At 40.6% G+C, this 21,170-nt stretch overlaps 1 protein-coding gene across 3 annotated transcripts in view; it reads left to right on the top strand.

Annotated features, from left to right (window-relative positions):
• The first annotated feature begins 4,218 nt into the window (after positions 1-4,218).
• Positions 4,219-21,170, top strand: part of THOC1 (THO complex 1) — a 35,160-nt gene continuing 18,208 nt past the window's right edge. Inside the window, exons 1-11 of one of the 3 annotated variants that reach the window (XM_037892774.2) lie at positions 4,219-4,499; positions 5,386-5,459; positions 5,559-5,619; positions 6,991-7,057; positions 8,490-8,608; positions 9,884-9,932; positions 10,524-10,619; positions 10,930-11,012; positions 12,253-12,326; positions 17,992-18,100; positions 19,901-20,032. In XM_037892774.2, the coding sequence (XP_037748702.1) occupies positions 4,452-4,499; positions 5,386-5,459; positions 5,559-5,619; positions 6,991-7,057; positions 8,490-8,608; positions 9,884-9,932; positions 10,524-10,619; positions 10,930-11,012; positions 12,253-12,326; positions 17,992-18,100; positions 19,901-20,032 (912 nt within the window). In that variant the 5' untranslated portion in view covers positions 4,219-4,451. The remainder of the gene's footprint in view (positions 4,500-5,385; positions 5,460-5,558; positions 5,620-6,990; positions 7,058-8,489; positions 8,609-9,883; positions 9,933-10,523; positions 10,620-10,929; positions 11,013-12,252; positions 12,327-17,991; positions 18,101-19,900; positions 20,033-21,170) is intronic. The other 2 variants (XM_037892776.2, XM_037892775.2) reach the window with 2 other exon arrangements.

The following is a 21,170-nucleotide window of genomic DNA, read 5'->3' as shown; positions in this document are numbered from 1 at the left end:
AGGAAGGGTTGTACTAAATGGGGATACGGCCTCAGTTATGTGAGGTTGAGAAGATCTAGCAGTGGAGGAGGGTAAAACAAATGCTCTAAAATACACAATGCTTCACTGCCAAACTGAAATCAACCAAATTTACTACCCACTTATTTAACGATATATATATGTTTACTAAAAGAGAATGAGAGCTAAAAGAAGACAAAGAAAATCAATTCACTCCACTGCACAGATTGATTCAGATACTTTAAAAAGTTCATGAACAGTCAAGGACTGAATCTCTTTCCCAAGGAAAAACAACCATTTGTAATTCAGCCAAAAAATGTTCCCATTCCACAGAGAATTGGTGTGCTTCTTAGTTAATGTCAAGCTAACATACTGTTACTGGTTTTAGAGTGGTAGGAGATGTGCAGAAAATACACTTGTTATGGAACTGAGGCCTTTGCCATCCTCAACAGTGCATGAACAAATTACATCAACAGAAATAAGAAACATTTCATCCAGCCTTCTCAGTAGACCGTAAAAGCAATCAGGAAGAAATAGCTCTTTTAGTTAACAACTGGGCTTACCATGGGATTTATCCAGTAACACTATGGAAGTGAGCTTACTTGTAGCTGAATCACTGCTGTCTCAGACTCAATTGGCAGTATAAGCAGAGGAGGGAGCTAAGGAAATAAAAACATCTACAGGACTATTCAGCAGTTCCTGCAAGAAAACAATTGATTATCTATCTTTTCTTAGGTATTCTGTGTAGCACTGAACACTGCAGCATCTATGCAATGTGACAGCTCACCGCAAGAGAATAATTTGTCATCTTGTTTCTGTATGTCTCATATGTTCTGCATTGCATTGTAATTAAACATATAGCTTAGAGCAGTGGTTCTCAAACTTTTGTACTGGTGACCCCTTTCACATAGCAAGCCACTGAGTGTGATCCCACTTATAAATTGAAAACACTTTTTTATATATCTAACACTATTATAAATGCTGGAGGCAAAGCGGGGTTTCGGGTAGAGGCTGACAGCTCATGACCCCCCACGTAATAACCTCATGACCCCCTCAGGGGTCCTTATCCCCAGTTTGAGAACCCCTGGCTTAGAGTGTAAGCTAGAACAGTTCATTGATATTGCTTTTGATGAAAAGTGGATGACTAATGGAACAGAATTCATCACAGAAAATTTTCATTTCATTTATACATTTTCTGTTTTTTCAGCTAAACCAGCATCTTCCACAATGATGTCCTGGCCCATGACTGGGGCTCCTAGTTACTAGGGGCTATGATGATGATAATACACACAAAAAAATCCCCTTCATTTTGAATCTGAAAATTTTATTTAATTTTTTAGGGAAGAGAAATAAAAGGGAGACAAAGTGGGAAAAACATTAAAATATACAAACCCCAAAAGCTGAACCAAAATTTTCCAATTTGAAACAAACCAAAATTTTTCTAAAAAGAAAAGGAGTACTTCTCATGAAAGCTTATGCTCAAATAAATTTGTTAGTCTCTAAGGTGCCACAAGTACTCCTTTTCTTTTTGCGAATACAGACTAACACGGCTGCTACTCTGAAACCTGTCAAAATTTTTCTGTTTCCTTTTGTCAAAAAACTCCAACAAAATAGTGAATTATTTCAAACACAATGAAATCTGATTTTTGATTTTACAAAAAATACATTTTTTCACCAGTCCTACTGTAAGCTCCTCACACTGAGAAGGTATGTTTGTACAGTGCCCCATGTGATGGAGTGGATTGGGACCTTTGGGCACTACCATAATAGAAATATTTAAGTCCATATTCTAATGCCTTAGGACTTCTCTGCATTGGAATATGGCAGTGTTATAACAAGGGTTATCTAACACAATGTCAAAATAGTGGTAACCGTCTGTGCAGACGAGGATTCTCATCTTTAAATTATATTAGCTCATTGTGATTAACCCTAGGATCTAAGAACAATTTTGTATCCATCTGTCACACTGTCTGGAGTGGTGCACAATAGTGAATGCCTGCCTTGGGGCAGACAGTCAAAAACAGGGCAGACACCCCTGTGATGTGTTCTATAATTAGATTTTGCCACACCAGAAACAAATGTGAACTCCTGGATCACTGTAACAGTCTCACTATGGAGTCACTGACAGTCCCCTTGGGCACTCCAGTCTGTCTTGCCACCTAGGCAAACTGGACTTAGTGATAAATGGTCACTCACACCAAAAATCACAAAATATTCAGATTGCTCCCAGTCCCAAGAGACCAGTCACTTACCCCAGATCAATTTGGTGTGCACAGCCCAAGCCCCAGCCACCCAGGGTTGACAGCCAAAGCACTTAAAAAAATCAAACCACATAGCTCACACCTCCCTTGACACATTCCTGTGCCTTCCCTAGGGAGGCCCACCCCATAGTTTGAGAAATGCTGACCTAAGAGATCTCAAGCTTTCTTCTTTCACCACTGGAATACGGACAAAACCGATCTCCCGACAAAGATGATGACATCTGGATGAGTGGCAAAGCTGGAGATTTGTTTAGGTTTAACAATTTGTTGTTAAATATTAATTATTGTTAAATATTGTTTATACACAAAATTGGGGTAGAGATGTTTTTTATGAGGATGTGCATACTCTTTAAAACTGTAGCAGAAAACCAGACAAGAAGGGAGCTGGGGAAGGTTCTAGAGCCTCTACAGCAGTGATCCCCACACTTTTTCACTTGCATCCCCCCTTACCTGGTCTGCGCCCCCCCAGGAGCTGCGGTTGGGAGCCAAAACCAGAGTTGTGGGGGGTGGGTGGGGAGGGGCAGGTCCAGGAGTGGGGCTGTGGTTGGGACTGGGAGCTGGGGGCCACGGCCAGGAGCTGGCCAATGGTTGGGGCCAGGAGCTGGGGGCTGTGGCCGGAAGCGGAGCTGGGCTGGGGGCAGAGCAGGACCGAGTGGCACTCTCTCCCTGCCTCCCATGGGGGCTGGCCAAGGCCCTACCACAAACCCCAGAACGTTCCTCCGTGCCCCCGGAGGGGGGCACACCTCACAGTTTGGGGAACAACGCTCTACAGTGAAGGCAAGACAGAAAAAAAAGCTCTCTGGGAGGATCAAGGCCCTTTGAGCTCTGCAACAGCTGAATTTAAAATTCTTGGCTTATGGGGCACTCCCCTGTGGCACACTGGAAACATGTTGCATCTTCATTTAAGCCATTGAATTGAATAATATGATCAGCACAGCAGCCCCTCTGCTACCTATTTTGATAGTAAATTCATGTTCGCCCCACATTTTAAGTTCTTGCTATGCCAAAATTTTTTGCCTGGACAGCCCATAACTGAATTGCAGGCAGAGCGTCGGGGGGAAGTGGGAGGTCTGGGGGCTGAGCAGAAGGCTGCCAGGGCTTTGGACACCTATGCAGCGGCGGGATGTGCGGAGCCAGTGTGTTAGCTGGACATTTTGGCTCCAAGGAGCCACAGCGCTCACGCGGAGCCGGGACCGCTGACCCTGGGCTCCGGAGCCAGGGCCCCGTGGGCGGGGCACGCTCACAGCCGTTCCCATCGTTGGGGTCCCAGGGCATGGCCACTAGTTAAGTCGAGGGGATGGAAGACCATGAGTGTCGAGGAAGTCTCTTTGCTCTAGGCCCAGGTGCCTTCTCAACCCCCCTTCACAGAATTCAGTCCTGGCTGGCCTGAGAAAGCCCTTGTACTCCCAAAATGATGCTGCAGCTGCAGATAGAGCTGTTTTGTGTAGGTTTTGCTGGCGCCAAGTTAGGATAAAGGCAGGAATCAGCTACAAGGCCATAACCGCTTATTTGCCTCATTAATCGCAAGGCTAAGCAGGCTGTGCTGTTGTTTTGAATTGCTAAATGCTTGTTAAGGTTGCCGGAAAAAGTATTGTTGTAACCCATATAAGGCAGTTTTACTTGGCTGATGTGTAATGCAATAGAGATAAGGAGCATAAAGGTATGCGACTCTGCCTGCTCAGTGTGCAGGATTTGAGATTCTTTTCTCCCCGTACCTTCTTTGGAGCGCCAAATAAACTCTTCTGCTTCTCCACCCCGTTGTGTTTACGGGGTGACGCACACCGGGCAACGAACCCCTGCTGTTGCTCGCCTCTGGCGCTGGGTGCCGGCAACACCACCCAGGCGCAGGCAGGCGGCGCGGCCCTGGGGCCAGCGGAGCGGGCCGGGGGCGGGCTGGTGGGGAGGTGCCCGCCTCGCACAGCGCAGCGCCGGGAGGGAGGCGGAGCAAAGCGACGTTTTCACAGTCACGTGACCCCGCGCTCCATTCCCCGCCCCCGGAGTCCCTCTAGCCGGCCTGGTGGGTGGGGCCCTACCTCTCCCTGGCCCTCGGGGCGCGACAGGCCGGTGGCTGAGGGCGCTCTAGCCCGAGGGAGGGGGCGTGGCGGCGGCGAAGAGCTCCACCCTCTATGGTTTCGACGCCGAGGCGCTGAGCGATGGCGTCATAAGCGCGGGCCGCAGAGCGCCGGAGGGAGGATGTCGCCGCCGCTCTTCAGCCTCCCCGAGGCGCGGCTCCGCTTCACGGTGAGCAGCGCGGGCGCGGAGCCGAGGCACGGACTCGCCTGGCGCGCGGAGCGGGACCTGGCGGTGGTGCCCGGTGTACGCCACCGCGTACTCGGCGCGGAGCCCGGCGCAGGCATTTCCTGCTCTCCCGGCCCTGGGGGGGGGTCGCCGCGCGCATCCCCTGGCCCTGCCCGCCGCCGCGCGCGCCCCCCCCCCGCCTTCCTGGCCCCGCCCGTGGGGTGTGTCCCCCCGACACCCGCGGGGCAGGTGACTCGGCTGCTGCGGGGGGTGGGCCAGCCAGCGGCAGACCCAGCAGCTCTCCCGACTGGCCGGGCCTGGACATAGGGCTCTGCGCAGGTAGCTTTCCCACTGGGGCCACCAATTGGTGCTGGATCTCGGGGCTGCACGTAGGACCTGCAGCAGTTTCAGTTTAATCAATTAAAAAAAAAAAAAAACCAGCGTAAATTTCTGTGTGGGCAACTTTATGTCGGTTTACCGTTGCGAGCTAAGCCCGTACGAGTGTCCCCAGGTAAACTTGAACCAGTTTAGCGCAATCAGTTTAAAACCGTGCCTCTGGTCAAACCGGTGCAACTTTTGTAAGTAGGCCAGGCCTCTGTATCACTTGTGGCGTCAGTCATGTTAGTGTGTGCCGTAATTCATTTTACATACGTTTTGGTGCTTTAAAGGGTATTACTTTCTGTGGCATTATGACCCACCAAATTGTGTACGTTTGTTGTTGTTATTGGAAATTGATCTGTGGTAATCCCCACATGTTAAGAGAGCATTAGTATTTAACTTTTTCTGTCGGATTAAAAAAAGACTCCTGTATCTGGATTACTTTTGATTTCCTTCTGGTTTCATACTGGGAGTTACTTGCAACTTATTTTATCACGTAACTTGTTTTTAGAATTCTACTCGAGATGCTTTGACCAACAGAACTATCAAACCCTTATTGAATGCATTCAACCAGATTCCTGGAAGGTAAGGAGTTATCATTTCATTTTTAAAAATGTCTTTTCAACTAGTTATTATTGATCCTGAATGTTTCATCAGTACTGTCTAAAACTTTACTATTTGTAGTGAAAATGAAAAGAAATGCACCCTGGATCAATCTTTCAGAGTTGTTTTAGAAGAGGAAATTGTAAGTATTTCGTTCACATCACTGTAACTATTGATACAAATTGAAATTGTATATTGTAAATTAATGTACAACTTGTGTACATTTATTTACCATTTGAGTGTACTATGTTGGCTATTAGTAAAAACTTTCAGTAACTATTAAGATATCTGCTGGAAACATGAATCACTTTGCCATATTTTAAAAATTATCTATTGAAAGATGCTTTCACAAATGTCTCATAGTCTAGTGATGTTTATAAAATCTCTCTTGAAGTATTTATTGTTTACAGTAGTTTTTAAAAATCTGTACTTTAGTTTCAAATTATAAATCTGTATGATTTATGATATAACAGCTTTTATATAGGATCTAAGAGAATGCTTTTTTCATTATTTAGCCCTTGAAGGAATACCCTAAGAGTAAAACAAAACTGAAAACAATAACTTGCATGAAAGAATACCTAACAGAGTGTAGACTTACAGGATTTCATTCTGCCCTCTGAAAGGAAATACTTTAAAAAAAAAAGTTGCACATTCCCTAACATTTTGTAGTGTAGGCTCATAAGGGTCTTTTAATCTTCGATTAGAATAGTATCACCGTTCATTCCAAAGTAATATACAAAATATATAGAAAATCATTTCACCCAGCAGCCAAAATGCAGATGCTTCGGGGGTGGGGGATAGGGAAAATGTTAACCGTTTAATAGCACCCAACATGTCTACATTGTGGGGACTATAGCAGCATAGTTGTGGCTATGTTGACATAACTCCATAGTATAGACACAATCCAAAGTGAAGGAAGGGTTTTTACATCACTGTAGGAGCTCCATGTTCCTGAGCGACAGTAGCTAGGCTGACAGAAGCATTCTGTAAATCTGCTACATCTATCCTTGGGGTTAGAGCTGCATCGCTGCAGCGCTCAGAGATGTGGATTTTTCATACTCTGGAGTGCCATACCTATATGGACCTAAAATTTACCATGCCACTGTTTATGAAAGGTATCAGGTCATTGAAATTGCAGAGGAAATCTAGAGAGATTGTAACTACACATGTTGGAATAAGGGTATTCCAAATAGCACTGGCCATGCATAATGTGCTATAGAGTCTTTAATAACCAAAAGTAATCAGGAAATGTCACTCAACTGCATGAGTTTAACTTGGTATTAGTTTCATATGAAATGCTTGCTACTGAATGTTACTTCCTAGTGTGCTTAAATTCATGGGAAGATGAACATTGACTTTTCTTTGTGCTCATAGTGAGATTTTGAACATTTGTAATATAAAATATACTTGAGTAAAACAAGACGTTAGCTTTCTCTGGCTTTAGTAAATGCATCTGATCAAAATAGTACAGATTACTTGAATTCTGTAATAAATCTGTTTTACATTTTTTTAGATAAACCAAGCCTCATGTGAAAATGTCTTGGCTATTATTTCTCTTGCTATTAATGGAGTTACAGATGGTGAGTGAGTAATTATATAAAACAGCCTGATACAAGGTATAAGTTTGAGTGTGCTTACCATATCATCCTCTTTCATTAGTATTTACAAACGTCGACTCCGCTAGTGCATGGTCCTTAGCTTAACTCTTTGCACTGATGCTAAGATATTATGGTGATCTAACAGTAGTAGAGCTCTTGCATAGGACAGCTGCCTAACTTCTGCTAGCTGAACTTGTAACCGCTGTACATATTGGAGTGGATCCTTTTTTAAAAGCATAGTGGGAGTCTGAGTTCATTTCTGGACTCTTTTCTCTCAGGTTGTAATAGCACTTACATAGCACTTTTCATCCATGGATCTCTAAACTCTTTCCAAATGTGGGTTTTGTTATCCTGATTTTACTGTTGAGAAGAGAGAGACAGTGAGGTTAATTGACCAATGTCCTATAACATCTTATTGGAACAGAAACTTATCTCCTGGCTTTCCATGCTGGTCCCCCAGCAGTAACTGACCTGCTGCAACACAGCTGTGTTGGTAGTGTTTGAGTCTTTGTCTTTACAATGTCTCTTTAGAATTGTGAATGTGAATTGAGACAATGGTGGAAGCCCTCTTGCACAGAACCCCTGGTCATCAATTCCGTTTGTTTATGAATGGAAAAACATAAGTCACTTAAGTGTATTCCTGTTAAATATTTGTTTTGTTGAGTAAAATTTTATATGAACGGTAGTAATCATCTTTTGTCAAAATGTTTGTATTTCATAAATGATCAGTGTAAGGTGTGACCATTTAGCTGTGGTTGCATATGCTGTGTACCTCAGTAATTTCTGCATCCATTTATCAGAGCACCATTGTAATAGTCACTTGACTAAATGACAATAATAACAATCATCAGAAGCTTTATCTTTGAAGTAGAATGATTAAATTGGAAGTCTGAAAAAGGAGGATGGGCGTGGGGGGGGGAGGGAATATGAGGCTCTGTCTCTTCAATTCTAAGAATTAGTCACTCAGTGATGAAAACACTGACATTTCTGAATTGTTTCTTGGTAGCGGGCAGATTCTACTTCAAAAAGCCTTACAGCAGTAGGCCCCACTATAGTTTCACTTTCTTCCTCTGAAAAAAGCAGCCCAATACCTTTTAATTGTAATAAAATTAAATTTAAATAAAAATTCCAACATCTCTTAATTTGGGGACCTACCAAGTTTTGATAACTATTACTGTATCTTATTTGTAGTACAGCGGTACCTACGAAGTGCTAGGTACTGTACATACTTGTGCTCACACACACACACGAAAACAGAAGAATTTACATTTTAGTCCCTACCTTTTCTGACTTTTTGTGGTAACTTCTTTCTCATGATACTTTGCAACTTCCTTGTTCCATCTTTGTTAATACAGTTATTAGGTGCAAGTCTTTCTGACTAAAATGATCCTTGCACTCCCACCCCTCTCTAAAGGTATCTGTACAGCATCAACCCCTTTTGTTCTTCTGGGAGATGTTCTGGATTGCCTGCCTTTGGATCAGTGTGACAAAATTTTTACCTTTGTCGAAAAAAATGTCACTACATGGAAATCAGTGAGTATTTTTTCCAAAGTGTGTTTCGTTCATGCTGAAGATGATGATATGGAGGTATAAATGATTGACCAATTAACAAGATGGATTTTGTCTTTTATTTTTGTGTTGAAATAGTGGAATAAATATTGTCAGTATTGCCTGCTTATAGGAAACACAGAAGGTAGGCTTGTAAGTATAGCAGATTCAGAACTAACTTAGTTAAAAAATCATGATTAATTAAAAAAAAAGGAATAAATCATCTTTTTGGTCTGTCTTGTTTTTATTAAATCCCCTGCCTATCCCAAATGGTCTGTGACAATAACAGATTGGAAATTCAACTCAAAATGTGTACAGAATGTGCACACGCAAAATGCAGGCCTCAACTGCCATGTGCACCCACCCCTTCTTCCTCCCCCTTTCCTTCCTCAGCAGCTTTCTCCCCTCTAGCCTGCAGGAGAAGGGGCTTCCCTTGGGCTCCTTCCTTCAGTCACTCTCCCTTCCTAGATTGTGGTTGGTGGTGGGGGTGAATCTGCTGCTGCCACTGCCAAAGCCAAAGGATGTGCAGGCTCCAGTGCTCTGCACTGCATGCAGCACAAGAACAGCAGCCTTCAGAAGTTGAAGGGGAAACTGGGCATTTCAAACAATATTTCTGAGTTTCCAGTTTTATTGCATGATCATGAGAACCCCTCAAAATCAGCCCAAAATTTCAACGTTTACAATATCTTTAGTGTTGGCAGCTCTTCAGATTTATCCATAAAAAGCTTCCGAGTACCCTCAAATAATTGTTCTCTGTTCCTTGATCTAAATGTGACCTCCTAGCCATTCAGGACAGGTTTCTGTCATTCCAAACATCATCCATTTCATTCCTTGTACTGGCAAGTTTCTACTGTCAGCTGATGCTGTTCTAAATCTTTTGTGTTTATGTGCTTCTCTTAACTTTACATCTATACATAAAACACAGGGAAAAAGTGGATGACAAATCAGTATTTCTCACTGTGTTAAGAGCCTTTCAGAAAAAGCACATGAATTACCAGCATTTCTTGTATTTGTATGGAGGTTGGCATTAAGCTTGGGTTACTTTATGAACTAGAAATTTTCTTGGAATTTTTGGGACTTTTTTATGGAGTCTTCCTTAAATAAGTGGAAATTCGCTGTTGAGGTTTAAGAACAGGAAGGACTCAGATGGATTTATTTCTAATATCAATGTGATCTGTATTGTTGAGTTGAAAAGACAAAAGCTATTGAAGATTTGCAGCATCCTCCGAATGAGACTGATCCGTTTGCTCTGTTTTACAGAATACATTTTATTCAGCTGGGAAGAACTACTTGCTGAGAATGTGCAACGGTGAGTAGCACTTTTTTGCGGAAGTGCAATGCAGGTCCAAAAACAGCTGAACAAAGCTAGGGTCTTAATATTTGAGTCACATTAGACTGTCTTCTGTAATAGTTTTTAAAATGATGAGCTGTTTGTCTTGGTAGGTACTCAAGACCTTGCTGTTCAGTATGAGCTTCATTTTGATTATGGGGAAATTTCTCTCTATCACAGAGAAGGAGAGAGAGACGCTAGAAGAAAGTTTCTGAGTAACATTTAAGCTCTCATCATTGCCAGAGGCTGTATTGGAAGGAGTGGTCCAATAGGCTTCTTTCTGCAATTATCTTTAAAGACAATTTTAGGACTCTTGGTTTGTGGGAATTCAGAGACTTGGTCCACTAGAACACATTAGATAAAACATTTGAGGCCTGAGGGAGAAAGGGTCATTTAAGATAGTAGCATTTAAATTTACAGATGTCTCAAATTTATTTTGTTAGTTATGGAGATCCCACCTATCTGAACTCTTAAAATGAGTGCTAGAGACAAAATGGATGAAAAGTTGGGAGATAATACATGTGATAACATTAATGCTTATCTCTGCTTTCTCATTTTTACATTATTTAGATCTCCTAAGAAGATTATCTAAATCACAGAACACTGTCTTCTGTGGAAGAATTCAGCTATTCCTGGCTAGATTATTTCCTCTTTCAGAGAAGTCAGGTGAGATTTTGTGTATTTCACATGAAAGAAGAGTAGCTTAAAAGATTAAATACTCCAGTCTCTAATAATCTTACTTCAAACAAAATTGACTTTAACCAGAAATCAGCTTTTAATTTTGACTTTAATATGTGTCTAACATAGAATTTAAAAATCATTCACTTTTTATAAATACAAACAAACTGTTACTTGATTTGTTTCCTACAGATTGGCTACTGTATGTTGGGTAATAATCATGAGCTGGCTTTATGAACTTCATCAATTCCCAGACTGACATATCTGCTCTTTTTAAAAGTTGGTATTTTTTCTGCAGGACTCAATTTGCAAAGTCAGTTTAATCTGGAAAATGTCACAGTTTTCAATACTAATGAACAAGAGAGCACTCTAGGACAGAAGGTGAGAATTGATGCATTATGCTCAATGTGTCTGCAGAAAATTTGTGTAAAACTATAGGAGAGCTGGCACAAAATAATCACAACCACTTTTAACCAGTATTTAGAATTATATACTTCTAACTCTGGTTATAGCACTCCTATAAAACATCATTCTGGTCTGGAACTTAACATGTATTTCACCCACTTTGTCAGCAATCATTATAGGTAGGATGGGATGTGGGAATTTTAAACCTTTAACTTGAGGTTTGAGGGTTAATATCTTAATCAAATAAGCTTTTCCTGACTACTTGTGAAACTGCAGTGCTAGCATGCCCTCTCTCTGACTTGCAGATTCAGGGCCTGTACAAGCCCTCTCAGAGCTCCATTGAAGTCAGGGAGTCTGCCCTTGCATGGTCCATTACAGAAATAAATAAATATATGAGAGAGAGAGAGACAGACACTCTCTGACTCTCACACACATCTATACAATATATATGTATTTGTGAGAGGGACCTAGTAGTGTAGGACAACACTGAAAGAAAACCTCTAAGTTACTGTATCCTAAATTTTCTGAACCAAAAATTAAAGCAGTTTTTAAAAAAAGAGGAAGTTAAAAAAATCTGGAATTCATTAAGAGACCAAAACCGTAGTGTATGCTATTGATGGAGCTTTTTCCTCCTTGATGTTCTCTTTTGTATCTGCCTGTATTTCTCTTTGTGTCCCAGAAGTTAAACTAGGTGACTGCTCCTAATTTTTTCAATTCAAGAAAATTGAAAACCATTTTCGGAGCATATGTTGAGTGTAACTCCCCAAGAGATGGGGAGGGAAGAAGGGAAAAAATAGTATAGGCTGCAATTCAGGAAAGCACTTAAGCACATGCTTACGCACCCTTCCTTCATATGCAGGCTGTCCTGGATCAGGCCTGTAGAGGGGAAAGGATTAAAGTAAAGGGAATTCCCTTTACAAGTCATCACATTTCAAGACCCGTTTTAACTTCCATGTTTACTTAAAATGCGAGTTGCAGCACTCGCTACCTTACCTATCGCAACGCTGCGTCAGTGTTCTAATAGTTGCTAGTTGAAGACCTGGCTTAAGAATGAACAAACCAAAAACTGTTCAGAGGATGTTTTGTTTTGGTTCCAATGAATAATGAAGGTCTAGGAAACTGGAATAATGAGAATGACATGCAGATTCAAATGTGTATATGTAGTTTCTGCGCTTAGAGTGTACTTTCTTCCCCTCTCCTCCCCCCTTTCTGTCAGCACATAGAGGAGAGAGATGAAGGAATGGAAGTAGAAGAAGGTGAAATGGGAGATGATGAAGCGCCTACAAGTTGGTGAGCTTAAAGTTTAGTTTAGCTTTTAAAATTATGAAGTGAAAGCATGCGGTGGTAGATTGAAAACTGGAGTTTTAGCTTAAGAATGCTTAGTTTAGAAACTATATTCTTGTATGCTGTATTCAGAATTATTCCTTTCTTTAAACAGTTATGACCTAATGTGAAAAAAAAAAGTCCAGTCCAATCTAAGTATTCACATTAATTTTAATACAATATTGTCTTCAAATAATGAAGCCACATTTTTGATGTTACCAAAAAATACCATAACAAGCATTTGATAGTGGTGTTTAATTAAAAACTGAATACAGTATAAGACAGGCCGTGCCTCCACTTACCAGTAGATCAGCACTGCTGTGATCGATGCAGCAGGGTGTCGATTTTAGCAAGTCCGGTGATGACCCTCTAAGTCAATGGCAGAGTACTCTTCCCTTGACTCTGGTACTCCAGCTCCCCGAGAAGAGTAAAGTAAATCCAGCGGGAGAGCATCACCCATCAACTTCACTTATGTTATTCCCATAGCTGGAGTAGTGTAACTTAGGTTGACTTACAGCAGTAGTATAGACAAGGCCTCGGATGATAAAACTTCATGGATCCAAATACCAGCCTATCTCATTTTAAAAAAATATTTATCCAAAGTGGTGGTAGGCCAAAATTTTCAAATATGATAATACAAAGTTTTCCATTTAAATAGATGGCTCTGAAAAATCAAGCCACTTATTTGGTGCCTAACTTCAGTAACCCACAACTGACAGTTATTGCCTGTGGGTTTATAGAATGTCCTCAGTTCAGTTAATGTAATTGAAGACTTAAGTTTTTGTTTAAGCCTTTTATTTAATTAAACTAATTACTTTCTAACTTATTACTAATTTTCAAAATACTAAATGAATAGTTAAAAGAAATTCTCTATTTTCTGGCTTGCAACATGGGGGTGCATGAAGAGAGGATAAACTGCAGGCTACTTGACTTCTAACTCACATCACCACCTTAATTGTAATTGACAGTGTAATTGGCACTGAGGTTGAAAATCATTCCAGTAAAGTGGCTGAGCAGTTTACCATAGTCCTCGATCAAGAAAATGTTCAATGTAATAGGAAAAAACTTGTTCCCTGAGGCTTTTATGTTAAAGAAGCTTCTTTCTAATTATCCACATTCCATTTAAGTGGCTTCACCTGTCCCAGAGGGAGAGCTGGAGACACTGTGGTGCAAGGCATAATCAACAAGGTGCTTTTTTTTTTTAAATGGACTTTGTGTCAGCATTTATAGAACAAACTTCTGCTCAGATTATTGATATTCTTAGTGTAATTAGTTTTACAGGTACTAAACAGCATGTTTGTTCTTTTTACCATACTAAACCACAAATTGCTGTCCTTTGCCATCTTGCTGTATTATTAGAGGAGTGGTAAAACAGTGAGGCAGAAGCAGTAAATGTAAGCTTGTAATAGTGCTGCATTCACAGTGGTTGAATCATTAGTGTGAGAGCGGCTGTGCTCTAGGATTTTGTTGCTATGGATTCCAGGTCAGATGAGCCAGATGTAAAGTACATGCAAATAATCAGAAAATATTGCACTGAAACAGTAATAGCAGGATTGATATATCAATATGATCACTTTTTTAAAAAAATTGTAGTATTGAAGCAGGGGTGGCCAACCTGTGGCTCCGGAACCACATACGATTCTTCAGAAGTTAATATGCGGCTCCTTGTATAGGCATCGACTCTGGGGCTGGAGCTACAGGCGCCAACTTTCCAGTGTGCCAGGGGGTGCTCACTGCTCAACCCCTGGCTTTGCCACAGGCCCTGCCCCCACTCCACCCCTTCCTGCCCCCTTTCCTGTGACTGCCATGCCCTCACTCCCCCCCCCCCCGCCATCCCTCCCCTCTTGCATGCCACAAAACAGCTGATTGGGAGGGAGGGGGAGGTGCTGATCCGCAGAGGTGCTGGGGGAGGGGAGCTGACGTGGGGCTGCTGACATTTTACTGTGGCTCTTTGGCAATGTACGTTGGTAAACTCTGGGTCCTTCTCAGGCTTAGGTTGGCCACCCCGTATTGAAGGAATGAGAAATATATAGCTTTATAGATTTGCTGCTCTTTGATGTTTCAAAGTTTGGAAGTGTTACCACTGACATACCCTTCTGAGGAATGAGTCAACACATACTTAACACCACACTCCCTTAAAGCCAGAAATGTTTGTTGAAGTGGGTCCATTAAGGGACCTTACTGATATAAATATCCTGTCATAAATCATGACCTGAGAGAGACTATGCTCTGAATCAGGACAGCAGTTGAGCACATGAAAGCAGAAAGCCTATAAGGAATGGAAGATGGGATGGTCAGCAAGGAAAGCTGCCACTTGGAAGTCAGAAGGCATAGGGGAAAAGTGAGAACTGCCAAAAGCCAAGCAGAGTTGGACCTTGAAAAGGAAACTAAAACCAATAGTAAACAGTTCTTTAGCCATATAAATGAAAACAAGGAAAGAAGAAGTGAGGACCGCTAAGCGATGAGGGTGGGGGTGGAGGTTAAAGATAATCTAGGCATAGCCCAGCATCTAAACAAATACTTCACTTCAGCTTTTAATAAGGGTAAGGAGGAGCTTAGGGGTAGTGGCAGGGTGGCTAATAGAAACAAGGATATGGAAGTAGAAATTACCACATCTGAGGTGGAAGTCAAACTCAAACAGCTTAATGGGATCAAATCGGGGTGATTGGATAATTTCCATCCAAGAATACTAAAGGAACTGGCAGATGAAATTGCAAGCCCAGCAGCAAGAATCTGTAAATTAGGGGGGCATACCCTATGAGAGGAGAAGTGCTAATATAGAACCTCTTTTTAAGAAAGGGGTAGGGAGGGGAATGATCTTGGAAACTACAACCCTATTAATTTGATCTCAATTTTATGCAAGGCCTTGGAACAAATTTTGAAAGAGAAAGTAGTTAAGGACATAGAAGTAATTGGGATAAAATTCAATATAGTTTCACAAAAGGTAGATGGTGTCAGACCAACCTTATCTTTTTCTTTGAGAAAATAATTGATATTTTTAGACAAAGGAAATGCAGTAGATCTAATCTACCTGGATTTCAGTAAAGCATTTGATATAGTTCCACATGGGAAATTATTAGTTACATTGGAAAAGCTGTAGATAATCTGAGAATTGAAAGGTGGCTAAGGAACTGATTGAAGGAGAGACTATAGCAGGTTCTACTGAAAGGTGAACCGTCAGGCTGGAGTAAGGTTACTGGTGGAGTTTCTCAGGGATCAGTCTTGGGACAATCTTATTTCACACTTTTTTTTATTCATGACTTTGGCACAAAAAGTGAGGGTGAGCTAATAAAATTTGTGGATGACTCAATGTTGGGAGGTATTGCCAATACAGAGGAGGACTGGCATATCATACAAGAAGATTTGGATGACCTTAAAAACTGGAGTAATAGAAATGAGATGAAATTTAATAGTGCAAAGTCATGTAGCTAGAGACTGACTAACAAGAATTTTTGCTATAAGCTGCGGAACACATCCGTTGGAAGTGACGGAGGAGGAGGAAAAACCTGGTCGTCAACTATGAGCCACCAATATGATCCAGCTTTGAAAAAGCCTAATGCAATACTAGAATGCATCAGGCAAAGTTTTCCAGTAGGGATAGAGAAGTGTTACTACCATTATACAAGGCACTGGTGTGATCTCATCTGGAATACTGTGTGCAGTTCTTGCCTCCCATGTTTAAGAAAGGTGAATTCAAACTGGAAGAGGTACAGAGAAGGGCTACTAGGATGATCAAAGGAATGGAGAACCTACTTTACAAGAGGAGACTTAGAGCTTGGCTTGTGTAGCTTAACCAAATGAAGGCTCAGGGGAGATATGATTGCTTTCTATAAATACATCCAGGGGATAAACACCAGGGAGGGAGAAGAGTTATTTACAGTAAGTGCCAATGTTGGCACTAGAATAAGTAGATATAAACTGGCCATCAACAAGTTTAGGGCTGAAATTGAGCAAAAGTTTCTAACCATTGGAGGAGTGAATTCTGGAACAGCTTCCCAAGGAGAGCAGTGGGGACAAAAAAGCTAACTGGTTTCAAGACTAAGCTTGATAAGTTTATGATGAGGTTGCCTACAATGACATGTGACCCATCCATGGCTGATAGTAAATATCTCCAATGCGTGGAGATGGGACATTAGGTGGGGAGGGCTCTGAATTACTACAGTGAATTCTTTCCCAGGTGTCTGGCTCTTGAGTCTCACCGAAATGTTTAGGGTCTAACTGATCACCATGTTTGAGGTCAAGGGAATTTTCCCCTAGGTCAGATTGTCAGAGTCCCTGTGGGGTTTTCACCTTCCTTTGTAGCAAGGGGAACAGCTGGTTTGAACTACAGTAAATAATGGATTCTCTTGTCTTGAAGTCCTCAAATCACGATTTAAAGACTTCAGTAACTTGGAGATCATGGGGCTGTTACAGGAGTGGGTGGGTGAGGTTCTGTGGCCTGCAATATGCAGGAGGTCAGACTAGATGATCATGATGGTCTAATCTGACCTTAAAGTCTGAGTTGGTACTGTTTTTCCTTTCTGTCCACTTGCTCCCCTGGTCTTTTGTTTTTTTAACTCTGTTTTTTTAAATACCCATATTGGGTAAATTACTTTACCCTCTCCTACTCTCTCATGTTCGTGGGAGGAGTGGAACATAGTATGGTCGCCGACGTGGTTAATGTGAATACCATCGGAAAAGAGTGATTAACAAGCTACTGTTTCAGCTTGTGACTATGTAGCTAGCCACAGGAACAGCTCCTCCTAGAAGCCACTATGTCAGTGGGAAGAGAAGCCAGACAGCTTTCAAGTGGCTAACTGTTGCTTTACCAACAGCAGCAGGCTCATATTTAAAATGGGTGATCTTTAGTCATGTCCCTCCCTGTAGTTATTTCTCCTCTGCCTTGTTTTCCACCTGATATCGGCCCCAAAGGCTGAAAGAGAATCTGTAGGCATAGTTACCATGATCGTGTGAATGACCATTACAAATCAAACTGGCTAACTTGCATGCACAGTTACTATTGGTGCATGTGAAATCACTGTCTCAGGTGGTGTGAGAGAGCGCTTCTAAAATTTGTGCCTAGGAGATGCAGAATCTGAACCTAAAATTGTTTGGTGTTTAATTTAAAGGGCCAGTTCAGGAACCCAGGTAGTTGCATAATAAATTGCTACCTGCAACACCCATCTCAAATCCACTCATGTTTCTCTTGCCATTACAAGGTAAAGGCACTGCCCCAGTATGTCTTAATATGTTTTAACGTGGGTTGCCTAAAAGAGGAAAGACAACATACACTGTTTTCAAGCGTCCATAGACTGGTTACAGTATCAGTCATTATTGCATGCTTTGAGGAGAGGAGGCTGTACTGCTTCTCTGCCTATGGAAGTGTTGAACTTGGAGAAAGAGTTCAAGAAAAGTGTTCTGATCCTAAAATAACAGCTGAAAATGAACAGGCTGAATGAAACCCCCTGTTTTGGCCTGATATTCCGAGTTACTGTCTCTAGGAAGGGCTTACTACTGGCTTTTCATTTTTTTGATTTACAAGAATAGTGGTAGTTTTGTTTTCAGTGATTCTGTATTCATGAAAATGGACCTTTATTTGTTTAGCATTTTTATCCCAAACTAGCCAGAGTAAAATAATAATTTGCTTTGTTAGCTCCATTCCAATAGATTACAACCTGTATAGAAAATTCTGGTCGCTTCAGGATTACTTTAGGAATCCTGTGCAGTGCTATGAGAAGATCTCGTGGAAGACATTTCTTAAGGTAATTTGTGTTCCTATATTAAACCTGTTCAGCAATTCACCTTTTGTTCCACAAGTGAAAGTATTGTTTCCAAAGATTAAACTATTCATGATACTGGAAAGTAAGAGTGCACGAGTTCATGCATTATACATTTTGTGCAGAGTTAGACATGCAGTTATTTGTTTGTACACACAGTAGGTCAGCTAACAAAGCTACATGTATATATGATTTCCTGACATTTATAGAAATGCTGATGTGTTCCAACAATATCAAAAGCTGTTTTTCTTTTGTTAATAGCAAAAACCAGAACTTGTTTTTTTTTCCTAGATAAGAGAAAAACATTTGCTTTAGGCTTAAATCTTGCAAATGAATCCAGGGAGGTGTGCCTTTTTGGAGTCCTGTTGATGCCAGTGGGATTTTGTGCAAGATAATGTTCTGCTTAGGCAGGTCCTTTTAGAGTCCCTGTAGAGTCAGGACTTTATGTTGTGATTTGAAGCTGCCATATACACATAGCTCATTGTACCAGTTGGATAGTGAATAACAATGTTTCAGTTTTGCCAGCTATGTAGATATGTGTATGATTAGTAAATATAATTGCTAAACTGTTTCTGTAATAGACAATGGCTTATAATCATTTGTCTTAAAATTCTACCTTTTGTTACTCAGTAGAAGGAAAACTTTCTTATTTCAAACCACTTGCTATATGTGCTACTGGTAAAATGCTTGATCTCATGAGCGGATTTTATTTTTAAAGTTACATCTTGGTTAAGGTTTTAAAACATTCTTCACTTTTTAAAATCTCTGTAAAAGAAAAAAAAATTATTTTGGAGTACCAAGAATGACAGGACTTAACCAAGCCAAATTTGGAAATTCTGACAAAGGTTCTCCGTGAAAATGAATTGTCATTAGCATAATTTTTTAAAGTATATTTTAAATTAATTCTAAAAGTAGAGACTTAAGTTTAACTATTAGTACCTGCTCTAGCATGTGCAAAAGGAAGTGTGATGGTGCCTGAGTATAGCACTAAAACCATTATGGAGAAAGCTCTTACATACACTGATTAAACAGGAAAGCACTAAATGTGTATCTTAAAAATAGAGTTCAAATCACTTTCACTTTATGGATTAAATTGTGTCAAATGTACTCTGTGCATTAGTTCTTTTGAAAAACTAAGTGATTCAGAAGTATTGAAGCTTTGAAACAAGTGCTTTCTGGGAAGTGAGTAGCCCAAAATGGCTAGACAAATTATAGGGTGGTGAAAATTTCATGTGGCTTTTTTCAAGATTTAAGTGTCTGTCAGTTTCCCTGAAATTTTCATGCTCACACACCCTCTCCTTTGGTATGACTGTGAGCAAGACCTTTCAGGCCAAAGTTTTGTGTGTGTGAGAGAGGAAACATTAGAAAATGGGGCAGGGAGACAGGGACAATATAGGGCTTAGAACTGAACTTGTCTTGCATCTTTAACTGTAGGGAGCCATAGCTGTAGTTTCAGTAATACCAGTCAGCTTCCTTTTTCGCACATTATAAATTATTTAAGTTTTCAGTAATTTCCACTTAACGCTTGAAGGACAACATATTCCTACTTTTGTCTTGAATTACTCAAGAAGCTAACAGTCAAGTTTTCCTGTGCAAAATTCATTCTCCATCAGACTTTTAAGTGGATAACTTTTGTGTTTTGGCTAACACTACACACAGATGTTTCTACTGATTGTGAATAGCAAACTTATATTTACTAGCTCAAAACCTTCTAGGATTGGTCCTGTTTTTCTAGTTAAAAAATGCATAGCTGGTATTTTCACATAAGTACCATTTGCTTTACAGTACTCCGAAGAAGTTTTGGCTGTTTTTAAAAGCTACAAATTGGATGACACACAGGCCTCCAGAAAAAAGTTGGAAGAACTAAAAACAGGGGGAGAACATGTCTACTTTGCAAAGTTCTTAACTAGTGAAAAGGTATTGTACCTGACTTCCGTTTTTGTATAAAGACGGAAAAGCTTGGATACCGATAAAAGTTGGTACAGTTGCAATTGTACCATCTGACCTATATTGTTCCATAATGTTACAATTTAGAAGGAAAATGAACAAAAGTAAATATTTACAATCTTTTTTCTTATCACATACAACTGAACTTTCAACGCTTAAAATGAGCATACAGTTGTTTTACCTGCACTTTCTGCTTTATTGTATTGTAATTTTTGAGGAAATTATTGCAAATCTCTTTTAGTGTTGTAGTAATGTGCATAGAATTATGTACTTTATGGCAATTGCATGATTTTAAGTTGATAAATACTAAAATATCTACCCTTTGAAATAATATACATTATTTAACTTTGAAATAATTCATATGGTACCAAAGTTACCTTTTTTGTTTTGAGCTGCTTCTTCTCCCCCCCCGCCCCCTTGAGTTTCCTTAGCCATCTTGTATAGTGGAGCATAAAACTGTTCCATGTCTATTACTTTAGACAATGATAAGTGGGTGCAGAGACTAGTGTTGCCAATACCTTTTCACAGAGCCCAAGTATACGTAGTGTCTAACACATCATAGCCCCTTTTGCACAGTCAAGGGAACTGTCAGTTTTTATTCTTTTCCTTAACTTTTCGTGTAGCAGTAATACTGCTTGGGAGCCAAGCACTGGACCACCTCAGTAGGAAGTTTTGCTGGGAGAAATTGAATCTGGTAGTAAAAACTAGATGTTTTTTGTAAAAATCTGTGCTGCAACACAAATGTTGCATGGGAAAGAAGTGTTCAGAGCCCTTTTTTAGTTAGTTTTAAACTTTTAATTATGCAGGGTAATAGCTTTTCAGGGTTGCAAATGTATGCTGGTAGAGGGAAAAATAGTTTTACATCTGTGAGGGCATTTGTGGTGGGTGTCCAAATCCTTGCACGCTTGAAGTGAATGATGCCTCAGGTAGAATGCTGTAAAACTGGCCTGCGTAACAGTATAAAACCTTTGTAATGGATTCAAGGAACCATGAGTTGCCCATATACACCATTCTTCATGCTTTTATCTTTTCTTAACAGATATCACATTAATATATCACCCAAGACGTCAAAGTTGGTGTCTTAGTAGAGAAGGCATTCTAATAAAAG

The sequence above is a fragment of the Chelonia mydas genome, chromosome 2 (assembly GCF_015237465.2).
Source record: "Chelonia mydas isolate rCheMyd1 chromosome 2, rCheMyd1.pri.v2, whole genome shotgun sequence".
In the NCBI taxonomy this organism is placed as follows: Eukaryota; Metazoa; Chordata; order Testudines; family Cheloniidae; genus Chelonia; species Chelonia mydas.
The sequence above is the reverse complement of the archived record's forward strand: the minus strand, read 5'-3'. Positions and strand labels throughout refer to the sequence as shown.